The sequence below is a fragment of the Hemiscyllium ocellatum genome, chromosome 36, assembly GCF_020745735.1.
Source record: "Hemiscyllium ocellatum isolate sHemOce1 chromosome 36, sHemOce1.pat.X.cur, whole genome shotgun sequence".
Lineage (NCBI taxonomy): Eukaryota > Metazoa > Chordata > Chondrichthyes > Orectolobiformes > Hemiscylliidae > Hemiscyllium > Hemiscyllium ocellatum.
Window position 1 is genome coordinate 6,550,365 of NC_083436.1, and position 27,178 is coordinate 6,577,542.

The 27,178-nt window shown below is 41.8% G+C and overlaps 1 protein-coding gene across 8 annotated transcripts in view; it reads left to right on the forward strand.

Annotated features, from left to right (window-relative positions):
* Nucleotides 1–27,178, forward strand: part of rapgef2b (Rap guanine nucleotide exchange factor 2b) — a 393,772-nt gene that overhangs the window by 304,231 nt on the left and 62,363 nt on the right. For all 8 annotated transcript variants that reach the window (XM_060851743.1, XM_060851735.1, XM_060851737.1 and 5 more), the window contains 4 exons: nucleotides 1,173–1,330; nucleotides 12,871–13,111; nucleotides 19,105–19,488; nucleotides 24,168–24,379. In XM_060851743.1, the coding sequence (XP_060707726.1) occupies nucleotides 1,173–1,330; nucleotides 12,871–13,111; nucleotides 19,105–19,488; nucleotides 24,168–24,379 (995 nt within the window). The remainder of the gene's footprint in view (nucleotides 1–1,172; nucleotides 1,331–12,870; nucleotides 13,112–19,104; nucleotides 19,489–24,167; nucleotides 24,380–27,178) is intronic.

Below are 27,178 nucleotides of genomic sequence, written 5' to 3' on the forward strand. Positions count from 1 at the left end.
CAATGACTAATTATATGATATAAAAGTTTCTGGAAGTGCAAAGTGCAAAATCAGATATGTCTGTGATAAAATCTTAGCAAAACAGTGGGATTAATTTCTTGAGGAACAGAAGTCAAAACAGAAAAGTTATGTTAAACAGTTATAGAACCTTGATTAAATCACCAGAGTCTCCACTTATAAGAAGGAGTTAGAGCTGAAAACAGGAAATATTAAATGAGTTAGACCTCTTTTCTCCAGCAAAGAGAAGACTAAGAAGGGTCTTGGTGGAAGTCTTCAAAATTATGAAGTGATTTGATGTGTGTTGAATGTTTTTCTATTTGTGAGGAGTCTATAGACACTATAAAAATAAGATAACTTCATAATTTAATTTATTAATTGGGCAAAACAGTGGTTAGAATTTGGAACTTGGTATTTTCAGTTAATAATACAGATCCACTTTAAAAAGGTGCTACATAAGAACATAATAAGGGAAATAATTTGAAGGACATATCGATAAGTTAGATGAGATAAGAGTGGAGGAAGCTCATGTTGAGCATAAAGATAAGTATCCAATTTTGATGCTGTGTTTGGCCCTCAGGTAAGATTTCCATCTCACGTCCACATCCACACCATCTTATATGTACATCTCAACATTATTACCCAACTCCACACCACCTTAGCCATCTCTGTAATCGCCTGCATCTCTGTAACCCGTTGTAATTTATCTATTGCTCTAATTCTGGGCTCTTGAATATTCAAAGCTTTAATTGCTCCAGCATAAGGCTTTCAGCTGTCTAAGGTAAAAACAATGACTGCAGATGTTGGAAACCAGATTCTGGATTAGCACGACTAATCCTTTCAGTTGTCTAAGTCTGAACCTCTGGCATTCCTGACTAAAGGCTGTCTACTACTTTATCCCTTTTGACTCATTTACAGAACTCCTTAAAATCTGTCTCTGATAGAGCATTTAGTCATCACCCCAAATATCTCTTCATTGTTTGCGTTACAGTGCTCCTATTAATCAGTTCTGAAATACTTTACAGTGTTAAATGTGCTGTATAATCATAAGTTGCTCTTGTACAAATTACTTTCTGTGCTATAGATATGACACAATAGGTCTTTGTACAGCACTTTTATGATTTTAGATGGGCAGTACTGATCAAATTTTTACCCATGTCTCTGTTGCATTTTAGTGATATTGGTATTGGCCAGTCCCAAGATGACAGTATAGTCGGGTTGAAGCAATCCAGATATATTGCACCTGCATTGCCTGTAAGTGGCACCTTATCGTCCAGTAATCCTGACCTATTGCAGTCTCATCATCGCATTCTTGATTTTAACACTACACCAGGTGAGTGCTCGTTTATTCCAAAGTAATTGTGCCCTTTTTAGATCGTGTTTTATACGTGTCCCTAATGTTTTTGTAGGGGAAGAAAACTTGTTCTTACTAAGTTTATTCTTCATGGTACACAAAAGTAGTTATTTTGAAACACAGTTATCAGTATCGGTATAATAGAGTTCAGTGCTTGACAGGGAGTAATGTGAAACAATCTTAAATTCTAGGCTTAGATAAGGCTGTTGAGTGTGATGAGACAGAGACCCTTCACGGATAACTATAAAGGACTATTAGTGAGTAGAATCACGAAAGATTAGTTCAGGAGAAAAAAAAAATTCTAAACCAACTTAATCTTAAGTAGCAGAGTCAAAAAGTGTGGTGATGGAAAAAGCACCCCCGGTTAGGCAGCATCCGAGGAGTAGGAGAGTCCATGTTTCAAGCATAACCTCTTCATCAGACACTTTGTCCCTCTCTAGGTTCATCTACTCTAGATTTGATTTAATATTGACAAGTGTACCTAGGTATAGTGAAAAGTTTTGTTTTGCATGCAGTATCAACAGATCATACCAAAGTGCATAAAGGTAATAGAATGTTTGTGGTTCTGTTCGCCGAGCTAGGAATTTTTGTTCCAGATGTTTCATCCCCTGTCTAGGTGATGTCCTCAGTGCTTGGGAGCCTCCTGTGAAGCGCTTCTGTGATCTTTCCTCCGACATTTGTAGTGGTTTGAATCTGCCGCTTCCGGTTGTCAGTTCTAGCTGTCCGCTGCAGTGGACTTGTCCTATCCTTAGCTATCCTTAGTAGCCCCACACGCAGATGACAAGCAATATGAATTCGATTGGAACAATACTACTATTATAGGATTCTGGATTAGTGGTGCTGGAAGAGCACAGCAGTTCAGGCAGCATCCAAAGGGCAGCGAAATCGACGTTTCGGGCAAAAGCCCTTCATCAGGAATCTTGGACAAACCAAACCGAGAACAGCCAGGCAATTCCTAGATGCATGGCACTCATCCACAAATTCAATCAATAAGCACATCTACCTGGACCCAATATGACACTCTGATAGAATTTCACTCATCATCCAGTGGCAAAGGCAAGACGACAGCTATATCTGTCATGTTCATCTCGGATTTAGAAACTTGACGGAGAGGGTGAACCCACTTGTTCCAGTGGTCTTTCATCCTGTTCCAAGCAGCAAGGCACGCTTTGCCCCCGCGTCATTTTCAAATTTGAGGCTTTCATTTGGTCTATCTGCTTACTCATGGCCATTGCACCAACCCAAACTTTATTCATCATTGGCCTGATCTCGCAACAACCGTGCCTGTTACCTGTGTGGGGCCATTTCCTTGATTTTTGCACCAAACTCTGCCCCCCTATCAAACTGTCCCACTCACTTGGCAGAGTCTTGTGTCCTGCATTGGTGTTCCTGATGCCATTTCACCCTCCCCTCCAGGACGGGGAAGATCAGTCTTAACCTGGTGTGGAGTACCCATTAGCTACTCTGCCAATACAATTCCTGTAGATGCATGTGGGGACGTCCTACAATCAGATAAGAGCCATGATATGTAGCAAGGCAGTAGCTTGTTTCATCAAGTCAACTTTCAAAGTTTGGACAGTTCTTCTGTCAAGCCATTGAATGATGGATGATATGGAGCTGTCCTTGTACGTCAAATGCTTTCAACTTTAGAAAATATCCAAATTCTCTGCTGACAAACGATGGCCCATTATCTGTCTTCAATACTTCCGGGACACTGTTTATTGAAAAATGCGTGTGCAATTTTTCTGTCGTCATCCCAGTGTTTGACAAATGGACCCTAGGCACATTCAAGCAATTTGAGTCAGAACACTGAACCTATGAAAGAACTTACATAGTTGACATGCAATTGAGTCCAAGGTTTACCCAGCCATTCCCATTGATTGGGGGAGCTGTTAGCGGTAATTTTTATCCTTGTTGGCACTCTGGGCACTGTCCCACCAATGCAGCTGGTCTGTATCCAGGTCTGGCCACCAAATATAATGTCTCACCAACATCTTCTTTTTGGAGATTCCTGGATGACACTGTGGAGTAATTGTCAGTGACCTTTGCTTGGGACAATCACTCTTGCTCCCCAAAACAGGATGCTGTCCTGGACTGTGAGCTGGTTTGTCCAGGTCAAAAGAGGTTTCCGTTCTAGCTGTGACCGGATCTTTCTGCGTCTAAAGTCTGATCTTGTCAGCTGTGACTGGAACCTTACCCAGAAAACTTAGTATCATTACAAACTCTTCCATTGGACGTACCACAGGTGTTGTATCTGCTGCTGAGAGGTGGCCTAATGCATCTGCAATCACTACTTGGCCTCTTGGATAATGCTCTGACTTGTAATTATAAGCACTAGTAGTGGAGGCTGGTATAATTGCAACATTTAAGAATCATTTGGATGGGTATATGAATAGAATGGGTTTGGAGGGATATGGGCCGGGTGCTGGCAGGTGGGACTAGATTGGGTTGGGATATCTGGTCAGCATGGACAGGTTGGACCGAAGGGTTTGCTTCCATGCTGTACATCTCTATGACTCTGTATTAGAGCCTGCCAGTGAATGTGGCCCAAAGCTATGGATGGCACTGCCTTGTTCTCTTTAAGCAGATCAAGTAGTGGTTTGTGCTCCATGATTATCAAAATGTGCAGCCATAAAGGTAGTAGTGGAACTTTCTGATTCCAAATATGACAATCGATCTTTCTGTCTCTATCTGGGCACATTTACGCTGTGTATTAGCCAAAGCCTTGGATGCATACGCTATTGGACACTCCTCTCCATTGGGCCACCAATGTACTGATACCATCCTAATGCTGTTCAGGGAGACATTAAGATCTTTCTTATGATCATAATGTGTCAAAACCTTAGAATTATAGCTTCACTTCACTTCACTTTACTTACTGAAAACTATGGCTTGTCTAAGTGACCATTTCCCAGGCTGACCCTTTTTAAGAGTTGATGCAAAGGTGTCAGGATGGAGGCCATGTTAAGTATGAATTTTCCATAATAGTTTACCAGCCCTAGAAATGACCTATGCTTCTGGTTTAGACATGGAAGTTGGGCACCTTTGTTTGCTCTCACTTTCCCTTCCAATGGGTGTAACCTGGTTTTGTCAACTCTATAATCCAAGTAGGTCACTTGGAAGTCCGGTAACGTACAATTTTCCCTTAGGCGTATGTCTGCCTTTGAAAAAGACCTGAGGATTATATCCAAGTTCTAAGTCTTTCTTCTTTTCCTTTTACTAGAACATCATCCAGGTAAATGGCAACCTGAGGTAGACCTTGCAAAATGTTCTCCATTATCTGCAGGAAAAAAATTGAACAGGCAGATGATAACCCCAAATGGCAGTCACAATATTCTTATGGGTATTAATTGTAGCATATTTCTGGGAATCCTTGTCCATATGCGTTTGCAAGTAAGCATGGCTCATGTCCAGCTGTGTGGTAGACAGCCCCCTCTACCCCGTCTGTTTTGCATGTAAATCCTTTAACTGAAGGATTGGTACTTATCCAGCTGCGATAGGCATTTTACTATTTACTTTAAAATCTCCACAAAGGCCAAACTGACCTGTCGAGCTTCAAAATCGCTATGACTGGCGCTCCCCATTCCACAGGTTGGACTGATTTAATGATTCCTTGACTTTACAGCCTTTTGATTTCTGCTAGTGCTTTTGCTCATAAAGCAAATGGCATTGGTCTTGCAGAATCATGGTATTGCTTCCTAGTCAACATGTAAGGAGGCCTTGGCTCCTTAGTCTGTAGACCTCCGTGGAATAAAAAATGAGGTCTGCAGATGCTGGAGATCACAGCTGAAAATGTGTTGCTGGTCAAAGCACAGCAGACCAGGCAGCATCTCAGGAATAGAGAATTCGACGTTTCGAGCATAAGCCCTTCTGCTCGAAACGTCGAATTCTCTATTCCTGAGATGCTGCCTGGCCTGCTGTGCTTTGACCAGCAACACATTTTCAGCTGAGACCTCCGTGGAAGACCACCTAGTTTTTAATTGGACTTCATTCAGGTAGTCATTTTCTAATCACAGAATATTAAGCCAATCTAGGTGAATTTTCCTCCTCCAATTTCATCCCATCAAGCTAAGGGCTCAAGCCTTTTACTATAGTCACTGGTGACTGAATCCACTGCGTTTCATAAGAGACTGCAGACAACGTTGTACCCTTAATTTGTAGAGTTCCCGGTATAGGTTCTCAGTCTAGTTAAGGTTTTGCACAATTGTAAGAGCTGGAATCCAGAGTGAATTTTGTTAAAGACTAATTCTACAATCACTGATGCACTTGTACCAGAATCAGCTCCATTAGAACCAGATGAACATTTATTTTGATTAGTTCTGATTTGGATGTTGCTAAGCAATTTAGTTCCAAACTAGATGTAGGCGGATATTCCAGGGTTTGACCTCTCTTGGATACCAGCCTATGAGCTCTCAATTTCTCTTGCCGCCTTGAGTCTGCATGCTAGTAGCAACTACTGTGGCTTGCCAGTCAGGATCCTGAAGAAAGTTTTAATAGTTTGGTTGAGGCTTGGCTTTGGGGTTTTGATCTGACATTCCTCTGATCAGGATATGTCCTGAGTGAGCCTATAAAATTGCCTGCACTCAAGTGGTGTTCCCCAAGTCCAGTCAGACTAGGGAGAGTATCTACTTCCATCGGTTATAGTGCCTGTTTGAAGTTCAGTGTCTTCAGATATTTCTATCATTAATTCCACATACCGTATTGTCTCTAAGCGTCTCATTAAGAGTTAAACCAAAATCACAGGCTTTTGCTAGTCATCTTAGCCTACTTAAAAATCTCAACATGGATGCCCCTATTTCTTGAATTGCTGAGTGAAAACAATAGAGCTTCAGAATTAGAGCAAGTTTAGGATAGTAATATGACTATCAATTCTTGAAAGGTTTTAGTATCTGGTGCCTCAAGGAAAGTTGGGCTTCTAATAACAGAAAAGGCTGTGACTCCACGGGCTGTCAGGAGAATTACTTGTTGCTTTCTACCTGCCACAAAGTCATTTGCCTTTAAAAAAAATTCAATCTTTCTATCTCTAGGCCTAATCCTTGACTTTAGGGTCAAACATGTCAAGCTTCCCAAACAAAGGCATGATTCAAAAATGCTTTTTCAAACTCAAAGATGACTGTTGTGAGCAAGTTTCTTCAGGATCATGCTTTACTCTTGTCAGTGCTGAAATAACTCCACAGAGACCAGTGGAGTTACATTACAAGTCGCCCTTTCTGTATATATGAACAGTCATTGACTCTAGTACTGCCTAGAAAGAGGATGAAATGTTTGCAATGCCGGAGGAATCAGCACAGAAGTGCTTCACAGGAGGCTCCCAAGCACTGAGGATGTCACCTAGAAAGGGGACGAAACGTTTGCAACAAAAACTCCCAGCTCGGCGAACAGAACCACAACAACATCTAGTACTGCCTCTTCAGAGTCAGCTATCAAGGGTGGCAGTATCTTTGACACATTCCTTTTTATCTGTCAGCCAGGGCTCCCTGACTAGCCATATTGACAGCACCAATCAGAGGCCTCATACTCTGAGGTCTAGCTGGCTGACCTTGTTAAAATCACTACAGAAAGCTTTAGCGGGACATTGGCCAAATGCAGACAAATGCAATTAGTTCAATAACGGAAACCTGGTCGGCATGGATGAGTTGGGTGAAGGGTCTGTTTCCATGCTGCATGACTCCATGATTCTTTTGTCGGTTACCTAAAATCTCTGCCATGCCTCTGTGTTGCTATTTTGTGTAAGTTTGTCTAGTTTTTTTCATTTTCTGTGTTTGTCACTGGTGCATCAGGGAACCGGTTTGAAGCATTCTGTGGATTTTTGACAGTTAGCTGTGACTTTTGTCCAATTGGTCTTATGTGGACTATACCCTTGTAACCATTGTTTTATTGCTCTCCAGTCAGCTTGCAGCTCCTGCTCATACTCTCCAAGAGCACCTTTGACTGCCTCATGGAGGCAGTGTCCTTCTCTTTTCGTTACAATAACGTTCAGACTTTGTACTCTGTCCCAGAGACGGAGCATACATGTCTCCCATAACTGGTCAAGGCTTTCCCATGTCTTCACTGGCCCCTTCTTTGAGGCATTTCTTTAAACCACCTGTCCATATTTTCAGGGGTGCAGGTCCATACAAAGTGTGCATTTCAGTCCATAGTACTGGATCTCCCTGAATACTGTCCTCTAATCTCTGTCTGACCATTGTTTTCAATCTTTACTTTCCTGGCTTTAAGGGGTTGTAAAATGGTACTGGGAATATAGAGTCCTCATTGCTTTCACTACTAGACTCTCTCTGTTTCCCAAGGATAATAGCTTTGTTTTTCTGAATTACTTTCTGGAAGCCTCGAGTGATCGGGTACAAAATCTGTGGGCAAGGGAACCTGGGAAGAAACTGACAGGATGGAGATGGTATTGTTTTGTATGCTACACTTATTCAGAGATAAACACTGCTTACAGTGTGTACTGATAAGGTGTGAAAATGCTGTAGAATATAATGAGCTAGTGAGTGATTTAATAAAGACAACCTGTAACACAATATCTCTCAGATTTCCAGAAGGCGTTCAATAAGGTGCTGCATACAAGACTTATCCATAAGATGTGGGAAATGTACAAGCATGGATAGAGAACTGCTTAACCAATTGAAAGCAGAGAATTGGGATAAGTGGGTATTGCTCTCGTTGGAGATCACTGGTGAGCGGGGTGCAACTATTCATCATATATGTAAATGATTTGGAAGAGGAGACAGAGTGTACCGCATCCAGATTTGCTGATGACACTAAATCGAGTTGAAAGGCAAACTGAGCAGAGGATGTGGAGGGTTGTGAGAGTGGGTAAGAGTCTGGCAGATGGTAGATGTGAAGTTATCCACTTTGGAAGTAATAATAGTAGGTCAAAGTATTATTTAAATGGTGAGAGATTGCAGCATGCTGTTGTGCAAAAGCACTTGGGAGTGCTTAAACGTGAACCAGTAAAAGTTGACTTGCAGGTGCAGCAGGTAATTAGGAGGGCAAACAGAATATTGGCTTTGATTGCTAGAGGGATTGAATTTAAAGCAGGGAGGTTCTGCTGTAACTGTACAAGGTATTGGTGAAGCCACACCTGGATTATTGTGCACAGTTCTGGTCTCCTTACTTGAGGAAGGATATACTGGCTTTGGAAGCAGTGCAGAAGAGGTTCACCAGGTTGATTCCAGAGATGAGGGAGTTACCCTGCGAGGAGAGGTAGAGTCGCCTGAGATTATACTCGCTAGAATTTAGAAGAATGAGAGGGGATCTCATAGAAACATATAAAATTATGAAAAGGATAGATAAGACAGAGGCAGACAAGTTGTTTCCACTGATTGGACAAACAAGCAGAAACTAGCCACCAGGATACATGAACGTCAACTAGTCACAAAAAGACATGTCCACCTCTCACTAGTATCCTTACAGGATAAGGAAGGACACCACTTTGACTGGGACAACACATTCACCCTAGGACAATCCAAACAGAGACATGCACAAGAATTCCTAGAAGCATGGCATTCCAACCGGAACACACTCAACAAGCAAATTGACTTGGATCCCATTTACCACCCCCTGAGAAAAAGAATAGGACATAATGTCACCATAGAAAATGATGTCACCACAGGAAATGACATCACCAACCCAAGAAGATCCAAGCATATAAATAGAAAGTGGGCTACACCACCAGTGCTTCATCTGGAGGCTTACTAAAGATGTTACCTTGTATGGTGACAAAACGTCTGAAAATGAACCTTGCAGCTCAGCAAGCAAACCTACATCCAGAACCTCAACCTGAGGTACAAATCTTCTCAAAACATGTTAATGGCAAAGCAAGCTTCACGGGCCAAATGGCCTACTCCTGCTTTTACTATGAAACAAAAATTATTTTTTATTTCCAGCATAGTCAAGTATAGTAGATAAATGATGCGTTAGGTATTGAATGCTTGTAAGACTGAGTAGATTTTAAAATGATTACATGGCCCCACCAGCTTGCTGTTTTAACTGACAAGCTGATGTAGGCATTATCTCATTTTTAAGAATCACTGCCTCAGCAGAGAAGTCACTACCTTTAATGAACAAGAAGTGTGGGGACCGCTTGATACATGTGAACATACAGAATTGAGAGTGTGGTGCTGGAAAAGCACAGCAGGTCAGGCAACATCCGAGGAGGAGGAGAAATCGATGTTTCGCACAAGAGCTCTTCATCAGGAATGGCTCTTGACAGAAACATCAATATTCTTCTTCGTCACATGCTGTCTGATCTGCTGTGCTTTTTCCAGCACCACATTCACGACTCTGATCTCCAGAATCTGCAGTCCTCACTTTCTCCAATATCTAGATTAGAGTGGTGCTGGAAAAGCCCAGCAGTTCAGGCAGCATCCAAGGACCAGTAAAATCAACATTTCGGGCAGAAGCCCTTCATCAGGAATACAGGCAGAGAGCCTGAAGGGTGGAGAGATAAGTGAGAGGTGGGTGGGGGTGGGGATGAAGGTGATAGGTTGGGCGGAGTGGATAGGTGGAAAAGACGATAGGCAGGTAGGACAAGTCATGGGGACAGTGCTGAGCTGCAAGTTTGGAACTGGGGTGAGGTGGGGGAAGGGGAAATGAGGAAACTGCTGAAGTCCACATTGATGCCCTGGGGTTGAAGTGTTCCGTGACAGGAGATGAGGCGTTCTTCCTCCAGGCGTCAGGTGGTGAGGGGGCAGTGGTGAAGGAGGCCCAGGACCTCCATGTCCTCAGCAGAGTGGGAGGGGGAATTGAAATGTTGGGCCACAGGGCGGTGTGGTTGATTGGTGCAGGTATCCCAGAGATGTTCCCTAAAGCGCTCTGCTAGGAGGCGTCCAATCTCCCCAATTTAGAGGAGACCGCATCGGGAGCAACGGATACAATAAATGATATTGGTGGACGTGCAGGTAAAACTCTGATGGATGTGGAAGGCTCCTTTAGGGCCTTGGATGGAGGTGAGGGAGGAGGTATGGGCGCAGATTTTGCAATTGCTGTAGTGGCAGGGGAAAGTGCCAGGATGGGAGGGTGCGTTGTAGGGGGTCATGGACCTGACCAGGCAGTCACAGAGGGAATTGTCTTTGCGGAAGGTGGAAAGTGGTGGGGAGGGAAATATATCCCTGGTGGTGGGGTCCATTTGGAGGTGGCGGAAATGTCGGCGGATGATTTGGTTTATGCGAAGGTTGGTAGGGTGGAAGGTGAGCACTAGGGGTGTTCTGTCCTTGTTACGATTGGAGGGGTGGGTCTGAGGGCAGAGGTGCGGGATGTGAACAAGATGCGTTGGAGGGCATCTTTAACCACATGGGAAGGGAAATTGCGGTCTCTAAAAAAGGAGGCCATCTGGTGTGTTCTATGGTGGAACTGGTCCTCTGGGGAGCAGATACAGCGGAGGCGGAGGATGGCATTTTTGCAGGAGGTGGGGTGGGAAGAGGTGTAATCCAGGTAGCTGTGGGAGTCAGTGGGTTTGTAAAATAAAAAATGTCGGTGTCAAGTCGGTCATCATTCATGGAGATGGAGAGGTCCAGGAACGGGAGGAAGGCGTCAGAGATGGTCCAGGTAAATTTAAGGTCAGAGTGGAATGTGTTGGTGAAGTTGATGAATTGCTCAATCTCCTCGCAGGAGCACGAGGTGGCGCCAATGCAGTCATCAATGTAGCGGAGGAAGAGGTAGGGAGTGGTACTGTTGTAATTAGGGAAGATGGGCTGTTCTACGTAGCCAACAAAGAGACAGGCATAGCTGGGGCCCATACGGGTGCCCATGGCTACCTCTTTGGTCTGGAGGAAGTGGGAGGATTTGAAGGAGAAATTGTTAAGGGTGAGGACCAGTTCGGCCAGACGAATGAGAGTGTTGGTGGAAGGGTACTGTCGGGGACGTCGGGAGAGGAAAACACGGAGGGCTTGGAAGCCCTGGTCATGGCGGATGGAGCTGTAGAGGGATTGGATATCCATGGTGAAGATGAGGTGTTGGGGGCGGGGAAACGGATGTCTTGGAGGAGGTGGAGGGAGTGGGTGGTGTCTCGAACGTATGTGGGGGGGGTTCCTGGACTAGGAGGGATAGGACAGTTGTCAAGGTAGTTAGAAATGAGTTCAGTGGGGCAGGAGCATGCAGAGACAATGGGTCAGCCAGAGTGGTCAGTCTTGTGGATCTTGGGAAGGAGGTAGAACCGGGCAGTGCGGGGTTCCCGGACTATGAGGTTGGAAGCTGTGGGTGGGAGATCTCCTGAGATGATGAGGTTCTGTATGGTCTGGGAGATGATGGTTTGGTCGAGGGGACGGTAGGAAGAGGTGTCCTCGAGTTGGCGTTTGGCTTCAGCGGTGTAGAGGTCAATGCACCAGGCTACCACTGCGTCCTCTTTATCTGCTGGCTTGATGGTGAGGTCGGGATTGGAGGGCTGTGCATTGTGAGGGTGAGAGGTTGGAGTGGGGGAAGGGGGTAGACAGGTTAATGTCCCAGCGGCAGTTGGAAATGAAGAAGTTGAGGGCGGGTAATAGGCCAGCACGGGGCGTCCAGGTGGATATGAGCATACATATAAATTTAGAAGGAGTAAGCCATTTGTCTCCTCAAGCTTATCCTAACATTCAATAATATAATAGCTGATTTGATTGTAACCACAAATTCACATTTCTCGATAATCTCCATTCCTTAATAAATATCTTCCTAATATTTGAGGAAACTGCTTCCACCCCTTTTCAGGAAGAGAATTCCAAAGGTTCTCAACTCTCTGGAGAAAAATCTTTGTCATCTCTCTTTTAAATGGGTGACTCTTAATTTTTAAACAGTGACCTCTAGTTCTAGATGCTCCAATAAGGGGAAACATTCTCTTCATATTTACCCTGCCCAAGACCCCTTGGTATCTTCTGTGTTTTAAGTCACTTACTATTCTAAACTCCAGTGAATACAAGTCTAACCTGTCCAAACCTTTCCTCAGATCCCCATTCCTTGTAAGGTTTGTAAACCTTTCTGAAGCTGCTTCCAACGTTTACATCCTTGCTTGAATAAAGTGATCATTACTGTACATAGTAAGTCTCCCTGTATAACTGAAGCATAATCTTCCTACTTTTATATTAAATTTCCCTTGCAATAACTGATAACATTCTATTAGCTTTCCTAATTACTAGCGATTCATGTATTAGGATACCCAGATCTCTCTGCACCTCAGAGCTCTGCAATCTTCTGTTCGTTTAGACAATATGCTTTTGTCTTATTCTTCCTGCCAAAATGACCTTTTACAATTACGGGGCGAAAGTGAGGACTGCAGATACTGGAGATCTTTCACATTTTCACAGTTACCCCATATTATACTCCATTTGTCTCATATTTGCCTGCTCCCAAAACCAATTGATAACCTTTTTTTAAATTTTTTATTTTTCCTATGTTGTCTTCTTAACCTAATTTCCTATTTCCTTTGTATGGCTTGATGAATCAGCTAGTCTTTTCCTGCCCATTGTTTTCAAATGTTCACACAATTTTAATAAAGCACTCTACCTTTTATGCTATCCATATATTCAGTTTGTTTTTCTTTCGAACAGAGCTACCAGATCAAGTTTTAAGAGTTTTCAAAGCCGACCAACAAAGTCGCTACATAATGATCAGTAGAGATACCACTGCAAAAGAAGTGGTCATTCAGGCACTTCGTGAATTTACCGTAACTGCTGCTCCTGAATCGTATTCGCTGTGTGAGGTCTCTGTCACTCCTGAAGGTGTAATCAAACAAAGACGGCTTCCAGATCAATTATCAAAGCTTGCTGACCGAATCCAGCTCAGTGGAAGGTAAAGATGAGGAAATTATCATAATCCAGGTTCTTTCAAAGAATACAATAGAAATAAGCTTGTTTTGCTTTATTTTACATGAGGAAAATATGAAGTTTGATTTTGCATTTCAGCCATTGTTCATAGGTGTAATACATACGAGCATTGCAAAATGGCTCAGTACTCTGGGTGAACTTCTTTTCCAATTGTTTTGAATTAATTTTGGCTGAAAATGTGTTGTTGGTTAAAGCACAGCAGGTTAGGCAGCATCCAAGGAATAGGAAATTCGACGTTTCGGGCATAAGCCCTTCATCAGGAATTAATTTTGTCAAGTTTTATTTTTCCATTCCAATTATTTACAAGTTTATTCCCAGCCACTTGTTCAGGGGATGGGCGTTGTTGAATGCATAGAAGTATGAGTTGATTTATTCTTGGGTGGCACGGTGACTCGGTAGTTAGCACTACTACCTAAGCACCAGGGCTGAGGGTTCAGTTCACCCCCTTGGGTGACTGTCTGTCTGTATGGAGTTTGCACATTCTCCCTTGGCCTGTGTGCTCTGGTTTCCTTCCACATTCCAAAGATGTGCAGGTTAGGTGGATTGACCATACTAAATTGTCCATAGTGTACACGGATATGCAGGCTAAGTGGATTAGCCATGGGAAAAGCAGGGTTATGGTGGATGGGTGGGATGCTCTTCGGAGGGTCAGTGGAGACTCGATGGGCCTAATGGTCTGATTCCACAGGGATTCTGTGACTCCCTGATATTTCTTATTGGGCCTGTCCTTCAGTGAAACCAATTGAAATAAACTTTTGCAAGGATATTGGGTTGAGAGTAGTAAAGTTGGAAGAAAAAGCAAACAATAAGGGCGGCACGGTGGCTCAGTGGTTAGCACTGCTGCCTCACAGCGCCAGAGACCCCGGGTTCAACTCCCGACTCAGGCGGCTGACTGTGTAGAGTTTGCACATTCTCCCCCTGTCTGCGTGGGTTTCCTCCGGGTGCTCCAGTTTCCTCCCACAGTCCAAAGATGTGCAGGTCAGGTGACTTGGCCATGCTAAATTGCCCGTAGTGTTAGATGAAGGGATAAATGTAGGGGAATGGGTTTGGGTGGGTTGCGCTTCGGCGGGTCAGTGTGGACTTGTTGGGCCGAAGGGCCTGTTTCCACACTGTAAGTAATCTAATCTAAAATCAGTGGTGGCTCTGAAGACTGGGATAAATTCAGAATCCAGCAAAGTGAACTTAAAAAAGGTAACAAAGGGAGAAATAAAAACTACAAGAAAAAATTAGCACAGAATACAATAACTGACAATAAGATCATCTTTAAATATATAAATAGGAAGAGAGAGGTAAAATTGAGTATAGGTCCCCTTGAAAATGAATCAGGGAGCAAGATCATGGCAGATGAGTTAAACAGGTATCTTGCATAAGTCTTTATGATAGAATATTCTTTGAACTTCTCATTAATACTAAATATACATTAGAAAAATTACATACCATCACTAGAGAAGTAGTATTATACAAACTAATGGGGCTAAAGATAAGTCCACTGACCCTGATGGCTTGCATCTGAGGATTCTAAAATAAGTAACTCCAGAGATGGTAGATGCATTGGTTGTCATTTTCAAAACTTTTTTCTGTCTGGACAAATATTAGTGGATTCAAAAAGGGAGGGAGACAGGAAGTGAGTAACTATAGGCCAATTAGCCTAACATCTCTTGTTGGAAAGATGTTGGAAATAGTTATTATTGAAGTAATAGCAATAGTTTTGCAAAATCATAATCTAATCGAGCAGAGTCGACAAAATCTCTTGAAAGGGAAATAAAGTTTCTGACTAATTTATTAGAGTATTTTGAAAAAGTCTCAACCAGAGTGGATAGACAGAAACCAGTGGATGTGTTGCATTTGGACTTCCAGCAGACATTCGATAAGGTACCTTCCAAAAGGTTAAGTCACAAGTATAACAGCCCATAATTTTGGAGGGAGACAAACTTTGTCCAACCCAGTCCAACAACAGCACCTTCAATTCATGTTGGAAGTAATACATTGGTGTGGATAGAGAATTGACTAATGGACAGGAAAAAGGAGTGAAATAAAGGGTTCTTTGTAGGTTGGTGACCTGTGATCAGTCAAATGCCACAGGGATCAGTGCAGAAATCGCATTTGATTACAATACATAATAATGACTGCAAGTCAGAAATAAATGTATTATAACCAGTTTTGCAGACAACATAAAAATAATTGGAAAAGCAAGTTGTGAGAGGTATCGATTGAGTGGGTAAGGGCAAATGGCATATAATATGGGAAAATGTGAAGTTGTCCATTTTTGAAGGGAGAACAAAAGAACAATGTAATGCAGTAGTCCCACCGTACCTGCGGATGATATGTGCCAAGATCTACCACAGAAGAATGAAACCGTGGACAGTAGCAAACCCATTCATTTCAATAGGAAATTTACCTTCCTGGCAGCCCCCTGAACGTTCTCTGTACTGTGTCCGGGCTATGGTAAACAGCGGGAAACTGGACCCGTGGATACGGAGGTCACCCTGTGTTTAAATGGAGAAAAGGTGCAGAAATCTATAGCACAAATAGACTAAAGCCAGCATGCAGATGCAACACGTAATCAGGAACGTTAATGGAATGTCAGCCCGTATTTCAAGGGATTCGAAGTTGGGAAGTCTAACTGCAACTGTACACGATACTCATAAGGCCACATCTGGATTTGGTCCCCTTATTTAAGGAAAGATATTTCAAAGGAAGCAATTCAGAAAAGGTTCACTTGGATGATCCCTGATATAGAGGGATTGTCATCTGAGCAAAAGCTAAACATTCTGAGACTGTCATCACTAAAGGTTAGAAGAATGAGAAGGGGTGATCTCATTGGAACAAGTAGAATTCTTAAGTGGCTTGACAGGATAAGAATTGTGAGGGTGTTTCCCCTTATGGGAAAGTTGAGGGCCAGAGGGCATAGTCTCAGAATAAAGGAGTGTCAATTTAAGACAGAAATAAGGAGAAATTTCTTCTGAGGGTTGAGAGTCTTTTAAACTTCTTGCCACAGAGAATTGTGGGGATTAAGTCTTTGTGTATATTTAAGGCTGAGATTGATTGTTGATCGTAGAACATTACAGTGCAGTACAGGCCTTTCTGCTGCCAATGTTTAGATTAGATTAGATTCCCTACAGTGTGGAAACAGGCCATTTGGCCAACAAGTCCACACCGATCCTCCGAAGAGTAACCCATGCAGACCCATTTCTCTCTGACTAAGGCATCTGACACTATGGGCAATTTAGCACGGCCATCCACCCTAACCTGCACATCCCTGGGCATTACAGGACAATTTAGCACAGCCAATCCACCCTAATCTGCACATCTTTGGACGTTGGAAGGAAACCGGAGAACCTGGAGAAAACCCACACAGACACTGGGCGAGGGGAGAATACGCAAACCCCACACAGACAGTTGCCCGAGGCAGGAATCGAACTTGGGTCCCCGGCGCTGTAAGGCAGCAGTGTTCACCACTGAGCCACGCTGCCCTGTGAAACCAATCCGAAGCCCATCTCACTGCACCATTCCATTCTTGTCCATGTGCCTATCTAATAACCATTTAAATGCCCTTAAAGTTAGCAAGTCTACTACTGTTTCAGGCAGCGTGTTCCACAACCTACTACTCTCCATGAGTAAAGAAACTATCTCTGACATCTGTCCCCTCAATTTAATGCTATGTCACCTCGTGCTACCAATCACCATCAAGGGAAAAAGGCTCTCACTGTCTTAACTATCTAACCCTCTGATTATCTTATGTCTCAATTAAGTCACCTATCAACCTTCTTCTCTCTAATGAAAACAGCCTCAAGTCTCTCAGCCTTTCCTTGTAAGACCCTCCCGCCATACCGGCAACATCCTGGTAAATATCCTCTGAACCCTTTCTAAAGCTTCCACGTCCTTCCTATAATGCAGTGACCAGAACTGCACGCAATACTCCAAGTGCAGCCACACCAGAGTTTTATACAGCTGCAGCATGACCTTGTGATTCTGAAACTCAATCCCTTGACCAATAAAAGCTAACACACCGTATGCCTTCTTAACAATCCTATCAACCTGGGTGGCAACTTTCAAGGATCTATATACCTGGACACAGATCTTTCTGCTCATCTACATTACCAAGAATCTTACTCTTGGCCCAGTACTCTGCATTCCTGTTACTCTTTCCAAAATGAATCACCTCACACTTTTCTGCATTAAACTCCATTTGCCACCTCTCAGCCCAGCTCTGCAGCTTATCTATGTCCCTCTAACCTGTAACATCCTTCAGCACTATCCACAACTCAGCTGACCTTAGTGTCATTCGCAAATTTATGAACCCATCCTTCTATGCCCTCATCCAGGTCATTTACAAAAATGGTAAATAGCAATGGATCCAAAACAGATCCTTCTGGTACACCACTAGTAATTGAACTCCAGGATGAATATTTCCCATCAACCATCACCCTCTGTCTTCTTTCAGCTAGCCAATTTCTGATCCAAACCAGTAAATCACCATCAATCCAGTGCCTCCATATTTTGTGCAATAGCCTCCCGCGAGAAACCTAATCAAACACCTTACTGAAATCCAAATGCCCCACATAGAACATTACAGCGCAGTACAGGCCCTTCGGCCCTCAATGTTGCACCGACCTGTCATGCCAAACTGCAGCCCATCTAATCTACACTATTCCATGTATGTCCAATGATGACTTAAATGTACATCAACCACTTTACCCTCATCCACCTGTTTGGTCACCTTCTCAAACTCAAGGTTTGTGAGGCACAATCTACCCTTCACAAAACAGTGTTGACTATCCCTAATCAACTTATTCCTCTCTAGATGATAATAAATCCTATCTCTTATAACCCTTTCCAACACTTTACCCACAACCTAAATAAGGCTCACTGGTCTATAATTACCCTTCTTGAACAAGGGGGCAACATTTGCTATCCTCCAGTCTTTTGGCACTATTCCTGTTGATGATAACGACCTAAAGATCAAAGCCAAAGTCAGTAATCTCCTCCCTGGCTTCCCAGAGAATCCTAGGATGAATCCCATCGGTCCCAGTGGACAGATGGGATTTTTATACTTGCCAAAATTGCTAACACCTCCCTCCTTGTGAACCTCAACCCCATCTAATCTAGTAGTCTGTGTTTCAGTATTCTCCTTGACAACCTTGTCTTTTTCTAGTGTGAATCCTGACGAAAAGTATTCATTTGGCACTTCCCCTGTCGTCTCAGACTCCATGCATAACTTCCCACGACTATCCTTGATGTGCCCTAATCTTATTCTAGTCATTCTTTTATTTCTGATATACCTCTAGAAAGCCTTGAGGTTTCTCTTGATACTATTCGCTGAATTCTCATGTCTTCTTCTGGCTCTTCTTCACTATCTCTTTATCTTTCCTGGCTAACTTGTAACTCTCAAGTGCCCTAACCGAGCCATCACATCTCACCTTAACATAAGCCACCGCCTTCCCCCTGACAAGCGATTCAGCTTCGTTAATAAACCACGGCTCCCCCGTTCGACAGCTCCCTCCCTGCATGACAGATACGTACTTATCAAGGATCCGCAGTAGCTGTTCCTTGAATAAGCTCCACATTTCAATTGTGCCCATCCCCAACAGTTTAAGTCCTCATCCTATGCATTCTAAATCTTTCCTAATCGCATCGTAATTGTCTTTCCCCTAGCCATAACTATTGCCGTGCGGTATATACCTATCCCTTTCCATCAGTAAAGTATACATAACTGAAGTGTCACCAAAGTGCTCACCTACCTCCAAATCTAACACCTGGTCAGGTTCATTACCCAATATCAAATCTAATGTGACCTCGCCCTGGTTGGCTTGTCTACATATTGTCAGGAAACCCTCCTGCACACATCGGAAAAAAACTGACCCATCTTAAAATGTTTGAACTATAATTCTTTAGTTTAGATGCTTTAGTTGTGTTAGTTGACTTTTTAGTTGATGCAGTTTTGTTTTCTTTCATGAGGTACTATCTGAAGAATAATATGGAAACAGAGACACTGTGCTCAGATGAAGATGCTCAGGAATTGCTTCGGGAGAGTCATATCACACTGTTACAATTGAGCACGATTGAAGTTGCCACCCAGCTCTCCATGAGGAACTTTGAACTATTTCGTAATATTGAGCCCACAGAGTATATAGATGACTTATTCAAACTTAAGTCAAAAACTGAATGTGCCAATCTGAAGAAATTTGAGAACATAATCAATCAGGAAACATTTTGGGTTGCCACAGAAATCCTTAAGGAGTCAAACCAATTGAAAAGAATGAAGATAATTAAACACTTTATCAAGATGGCACTGCACTGTCGAGAATGCAAGAACTTCAACTCCATGTTTGCAATTATCAGGTAAGCATAGAAGATGGATACATTAGTTTGACCCTCCAGCCTGGTCCACCATTGAGTATGATCGTTGCTGATCTTTGAGTTCAATACCCCAATGTTGTTCTCCTCCCATATTCCTTGATTCCTTTCGTGACAAGAGCTATATCTACTTCATTCTTGAAACACAATGTTTTGATCTCAACAACTGTGGTAGTGAATTTCACAAGGTCACTACTGTCTGAATTGGAGACATTTCTCCTCATCTCAGTCCTAAAAAGTTTATTCCTTATGCTTAAGGTATATATCCTGGTTCTGGACCTGCCCACCATCGAAAACATCCTTCCTGCATCTAACATGTCTAGTCCTGTTGGAATTTTATAGGTTTCTCCTGAGATCCCACCTCATTCTTCTAATCTCCAACGAACCCAATCCTAACTGACTCAAACTGTCCTTATATGTCTGTCCTGCCAGGAATCAGTTTGGTAAATCTTTAAAAGTATAAGGCAGTAAGATGAACTTTTATTTCTAAAAGTAAACCTTTTCATAACTTTTAGTATGGGAATGACTAAACTCTAGTTGGTGAAAGATTCTAAGGACTTTTTTCTATAAATGGGACTCAAGTACAATATATTTTCATTGATATGGGGCAGATGATGGTGCAGGTCCATACTAATGGCCTGGCGGTACAAACTCAAATATCACCACAGCAGCTATTATAATTTGAAATTAATTAATAGATGTAAAATATGATGCTGGTCAGCATTCCCACTAATTTTTTTTTACAAGCTGCACAGACCTCTGAGGTCCATGTGCGGCAATAACTTCCAAATTAGACACTGATGTTATGATAGCTGCGGACAACGAAACAGAGGAGCAAACCCAAAGGAGCTTGAGAAAATGTTAATGCTAGTCTCAGTAGTGATGATCATAACAACCATCATTGATTGGCATTCACCAATTTCTTTTAATGAAGAAGGAAATCTGACATTCTTACCTGGTGTGGCCGATGTGTGACACTAGGTCTATGGTAATGACTTTACTCTGAAGTAATCTAGCAAGCCACTTCATTCAAGGGCAATTAGGGATAGGCACCAAATGCTGATTTTGCTATTGGCATTCATGTCCCATGAAAGAATAAAGAAAAATATCCAGCTTTTCATTTGTTAAAATGTATCCAGCTACCTTCTCTATTTAGAGCTGTTAATTTGGTACTCATGGGGGTTTGAAGTGTCCATCATGCAGGAGAGAAACTGAGGTCATTTCAAAAATGATCAGTTTTATGCCAATAATGGTCAAACAGCAAATTCTACAGCAAAAAAAAACTTTTGTTTATACTAATATGAGAACCATCCCAAGGCACTTCACTAAAATGTAATTGAGAGGAAATCTGTCATACTAGCTCAATCTGATCAGTATGCAACTCCAGACCAAATCAACTACATTGATCTTCTCAGGACATCTATGCATGGGCAATAATTTCCAGTCTTGCCTACAGCCCACTTCCTAATAATGAGTTCAAAAAAAGGGAATGGCGAGCCAAAGAAGGTAATTTTACCTCAAAACTCAGAAAAGAGTTTTAAAGAGAATCTTAAAAGGGTGGTAAAGATACAGAGAGACAGAAAGGTTTTGGGAAGGAATTCCAGAAGCTAGGTTTAGGTTACTGAAGGCATGGCTACCAATGTTAAAACAAAAGAAGGGAAGGATTGCAGATGTGGAAGGTTAGTTTAGAAGAATGTATACTACTTGATTGGGTGGAGGTGGTATGGTATGGTGGATGAAGGTTCAAGAATGGAAGATTTTTGAGAGGGTTGAGTCTCGAAGACAATTTAACATAAGAATGTAGATTTTAAAGTTTCTCCTTGAGATATTGAGATCATTATTTAACTTTAAATAAATTACAAATAATGAAAGAAAGAAAAACTAACAAGCATCCTGTCAAAAGAATGCACAAAGGAAGAAAATTAAATTACTTTTTCTTATGAAATATAAAATATACTATTATAGAGTATACAACATAAAAATAATAGTTTAACAATAAATTAGGGAGAATGTGGGAGGTAACAAATAAAATTACACATTTGTGATAAGTTACTCTTGTGAAGCCAAGAATCTTTTTCTTGGTGCCTGCATGTATAGATGAAACCTTCCACAGAACGTGCAATTTTAAAATCCATTATATAGGAGGTTGACTTGCTAACCTGGCAATTTTGAGGCACATAATGGTGCTTGGAGCATTTATGATTTAACTGAGAAGAGTGCTGAGAATCGTGCTCCACTGTTCCACGAACTATCACAAAATGTGTAAATGTATAAAATTCCAATGAAATCACCAAAATGACAAATTTGCCTGACTGTCTACTGCTCAAGACAAAAGCACAAGTTTCATCAGTAATAGGAAAATATTTTTTGGATCGCAATTAACTTTAACAAGAGCAGTGAAGTGAAAAGACTTGTAAACTACAACTTTGCAACTTTAAACTAATCCCTTCAAAAAAAACCTCTAAATGTTGACAATCAAACATGGTTAAGACAGGTAAAAATAATGGTTTAAGACACATATATTGTGGGTGTTGCTTTGTCAGAATTAAATAATTGTGATAAACTTTCACATGGAGGAACCAAATATGTCCCTTGTTTTAATATTGTAGAATATGTTAAATTATGCATATTCAAATGCAAAGTTTTATATTCCTTATAATTTTCAAAATCGTCATTGTGCTGACTAGAAACAAAAGCTTGCAAGGCATTAAAACCCAGGATTTATGGTTACCGGTCAAATGTTATGCAAAATTGCAACCCTTTAAGAGTTTTTAATGATTCATATCGATACTGAATTTCACAGATAATTTTAATATTTGTTTGCAATATTTGTTTCTTGATTATGTAGCTAGTTTCTTATACTCTTGGTTTGGGATATTCTGGGTGCAAGGGATAAGTGAGTTAAACCAGCAAATACATTTTCTGACAATCCTCTGTACTTGTTGAAATGTCAGTGATCCAAGGGCCTTAATTAACATATATGACTGATTTTTGCAAGGTTTGTGAAGGTTTGTAGCTCAGGTTGAGGTTTAGGGTGTAGCTTTGCTTGTTGAACTGTAGGTTTGATATCCAGACGTTTCATTACCTGGCTAGGTAACATCAGTGGCGACCTCCAAGTGAAGCGAAGCTGTTGACTCCTGCTTTCTATTTATATGTTTGTCTTGGATGGGGTTCCTTGAGTTTGTAGTGATGTCATTTCCTGTTCATTTTCTGCGGGTGGTATCTAGATCTGTGTGTTTGTTTATGACGTTGTGGTTGGAGTGCCAGGCCTCTAGGAATTCTCTGGGATGTCTTTGCTTAGCCTGTCCCAGGATAAATGTGTTGTCCCAGTTGATTTGGTGGGTTTTTTTTTCATCCGTGTGTAGGGCTACGAGGGAGAGACGGTCGTGTCTTTTTGTGGCTAGCTGGTGTTCATGTATCCTGGTGGCTAACTTTCTTCCTGTTTGTCCCACGTAGTGTTTGTGGCAGTCCTTGCATGGAATTTTGTAGATGATGTTGGTTTTGTCCATGGGTTGTACTGGGTCTTTTTAAGTTTGTTAGTTTTTGTTTGAGTGTGTTGGTGGGTTTGTGTGCTACTAGGAGTCTGAGGTGTCTTAGTAGCTGGCTGTCATTTCTGAAACTTCTTTGGTGTATGGTAAGGTGGTTAGGGATTCTGGCTGTGTTTGGTCTGCTTGTCGTGGTTTGTTCTTGAGGAATCTGCGCACTGTATTTTTTGAGTATCCGTTCTTCTCGAATACGTCGTATAGGTGGTTCTCCTCTGTTTTCTGAAGTTCGTCTGTGCTGCAGTGTGTGGTGGCTTGTTGGAATTGTGTTCTGATACAGCTTTGTTTGTGTGTGTTGGGATGGTTGCTGGTGTAGTTGAGTATTTGGTTGGTGTTTGTTGGTTTTCTGTATACGCAGGTTTGTAGTTCTCTGTTGTCCTTTCTTTCTACTGTGACGTCCAGGAATGCGAGTTTGTTGTTAGTCTCTTCCTCCTTGGTGAACTTTATGCCTGTGAGGGTGTTGTTTATGATGTTAAATGCCTCTTCTATCTTGTTTGATTTTGTGATGACAAAGGTGTCATCTACGTAGCGGACCCAGATTTTGGTTTGATGGTTGGTAGGGCTGTTTGTTCTAGTCTTTGCATTACTGCTTCTGCTATGAATCCTGATAGCGGAGAACCCATGGATGTGCCGTTGGTTTGTTGTAGATTATGTTGTTGATTATGGCTACGAGGGAGAGAGGGTCGTGTCTTTTTGCCACAAAAATACACGACCCTCTCTCCCTCGTAGCCATACACACGGATGAAAAAAAACACTATTTCGACTGGGACAACACATCTATCCTGGGACAGGCTAAGCAAAGACATGCCAGAGAATTCCTAGAGGCCTGGCACTCCAACCACAACGCCATAAACAAACACACAGATCTAGATACCATCTATTAATCCCTCAGAAAACAACCAGGAAATGACATCACCACTGATGATGTTACCTAGCCAGGTAATGAAACGTCTGGATATCAAACCTACAGCTCAGCAAGTAAAGCTACACCCTAAACCTCAACCTGAGCTACAAACCTTGCAAAAACTTCAAGTTTATTTGGTAGTTTATTACTTAAAAGGACTGTTTCAGAGTTTGTTTTTAGCTAATACTATATTTTCTGTATTTTCTCATAAAATCCAGTGGTTTATATCTTGCACCAGTCGCAAGACTACGGAATACTTGGGAAAAACTTCCCAGTAAATATGAGAAGTTATTTCAGGACCTTCAGGACCTCTTAGATCCCTCCAGAAATATGGCTAAATACAGGAATGTTTTGAACAATGAGAATCTACAACCTCCCATTATTCCTCTCTTCCCAGTGATCAAGAAAGATCTGACATTCTTACATGAAGGTAGCTCGACTTACTACTTTAAAAAAAAGTATTTGTAGTTGCGTTTTTGTAATTTCCTGTACTGTAAGTAGCATTATTGTTCACATCATGCTTCTGATTTCTCGATTATCAGTTTGGTACTTGTGTCAGCTAATGCAAGTTTCACCCATGTTTACTTACAACTAAATATGTCAAATTTGACAGGGATTTGTTGTATCTTTTTGTATCAAATTTACTTACATAGTGACTATTATTCTAAAGAGTAATGGTTTATCAGGATGTTGAATAAATTAAGTATGTACTGAGTGTTTTTCCTTGTATTCAACTGCATTTTTCTCAGTGAACTTGTACTAACATTATTTTGTTAGACTAGAAATATTTTATACACTGCACAATGTTGTCCAGGATGACATAATTGATGTCATACCATTGTGTATTCAGCAGTAGTCATAAAGTTATATAACATGGAAAACGATCCTTCGATCCAACTTGTCCATGCCAACCAGATATCAAAAAATAATCTAGTCCCATTTTCTAGCAGTTGGCCCATGTCCCTCCAAACCCTTCCTATTCATACACCTATCCAAATGCCCTTAAATTTAATTGTGCCAGCCTCCACAACTCCATGTGGCAGCACATTTCATACATTCATCCACCTCTGGTGAAGACGTTGTGCCGTAGGTCCCTTTTACATCTTTCCCCTCTCACCCTAAACCTATACCCTCTAGTTCTGGACTCACCCACCCAAGGGAAAAGACCTTATCTATTTATGCTATCCTTGCTCCTCATGATTTTACAAACCTCGATAAGACCCCTCAGTCTCTGATGGCTCCAACCTGTTCAGCCTCTCCCTATAGCTCAAACCGTCCAACCCTGGCCACATCCTTGTAAATCTTTTCTGAACCCATTCAAGTTTCACAACATCTTTCTGGTAATAGGGAAACTAAAATTGCACACAATATTCCAAAAGTGACCTAACCAATGTCCTGTGCAGTCATAACATGCCTTCCCAACTCCTATAATCAATGTACTGACCAACAAAGGAAAGAATACCAAAGGCCACCTTCACTATCATATCGACCTGTGACTCCACTTTCAAGGAACTATAAACCTGTACTTCAAGATCTTTTTGTTCAGCAACGCTCCCCAGGACTTTACCATTAAGTGTATAGTCCTGTCTAGATTTGCTGTTCCAAAATTCAGCACCTCATGTCTATCTAACTCAAACTCCATCAGCCACTCCTTGTCCCATTGGCCCATCTAATTAAAATCCTGTAATGTTTTTTTGGGTGTCTACTATACCTCCAATTTTGCTGTTGTCTACAAACTTACTAAGTACAGCTCCTATGTTCACATCCATTTCATTTATATGAATGACGAACAGCAGTGGACCTATCACCAGTCCTGTGGCACACACTGGTTACAGAACTTCAATTTGAAAAGCAACCCTCCACCATCACCCTCTGTCTTCTACCTTGAGCCAGTTCTATATCCCACTGGCTAGTTCTCCCTGTATTTCATGTGATCTAACCTTGCTAACCAGTCTAACCTGAGGAACCTTGTTTGCAAGCCTTACTGAAGTCCATATTGATCACATCCACAGCTCTGCCCTCCTCAGTCCTCTTCATTACTTCTTCAAAAAAACTCAATCAAGTTCGTGAGACATGATTTCCAATGTACAAAGCCATGCTGACTATTCCTAATCGTAGAATCCCAACAGTGTGGAAACAGGCCATTCGGCCAACTATTCCTAATCAGTTCTTGCCTTTCCAAGTACATGTAAATCCTGTCCCTCAGGATTCCCTCCAATAACTTGCCCACCACCGATGTCAGGCTCACTGGTCTACAGTTCCCTGGCTTATCCTTACCACCTTTCTTAAATAGTGGCACCACATTAGCCAATCTCCAGTCTTCCAGCACCTCACCTGTGACCATCATTGATACAAAAATCTCAGCAAGGAGCCCATCAATCACTTCCCTAGCTTCCCACAGAGTTCTAGGGTACACCTGATCAGGTTCTGAGGATTTATCTAATTTTATGTGTTTCAAGACATCCCACACCACCACTTTTCAAGATATCACATCTATTTCCCCACATTCTGTACCTTCCATGTCCTTCTCCACAGTAAACACTGATGCAAAATGCTCGTTAATATCTCCCCTAACTCCTGCTATTCCAGGCATAGGCTGCTTTGTGATTTTTGAGGAGTCCTATTTTCTCCCTAATTACCCTTCTGACCTTAATGTATTTATACAATAATCCCTTTGGATTCTCCTTAACCATATTTGCCAAAGTTATTTCATGTCCCTTTTTGTCCTCCTGATTTCCCTCTTAAGTAAAATCCTGCTGCCAAATGCTCTTCTAAGCATTCACTCGATCTCCGCTGTGTATACTTGACATATGCTTGCTTCTTTTTCTTGACCAAAGCCTCAATTTCTCTTGTCATCTAGCATTTCCTACACCTACCAGCCTTCTCTTTCCCCCTAACAGAAACATACTGTCTCTGGACTCTCATTGTTTCATTTTTGAAGGCTTCCCATTTTCCAGCCATCCCTTTACCTGTGAACATTTGTGTCCAATCAACTTCTGAAAGTTTTACTTAATAGTGTCAAAATTAGCCTTCCTCAAATTAAGAAGTTCAACTTTTAGATCCTTCTATCTTTTTCCATCACTATTTTAAAACTAATGGAATTATGGTCGCTGGCCCCAAAGTGCTCCTGCACTGACACCTCAGTCACTTGCCCTGCCTTATTTCCCAAGAGTAGATAAAATTTTGCACTTCTCTAGTAGGTACATCCACATACTGAATCAGAAAATTT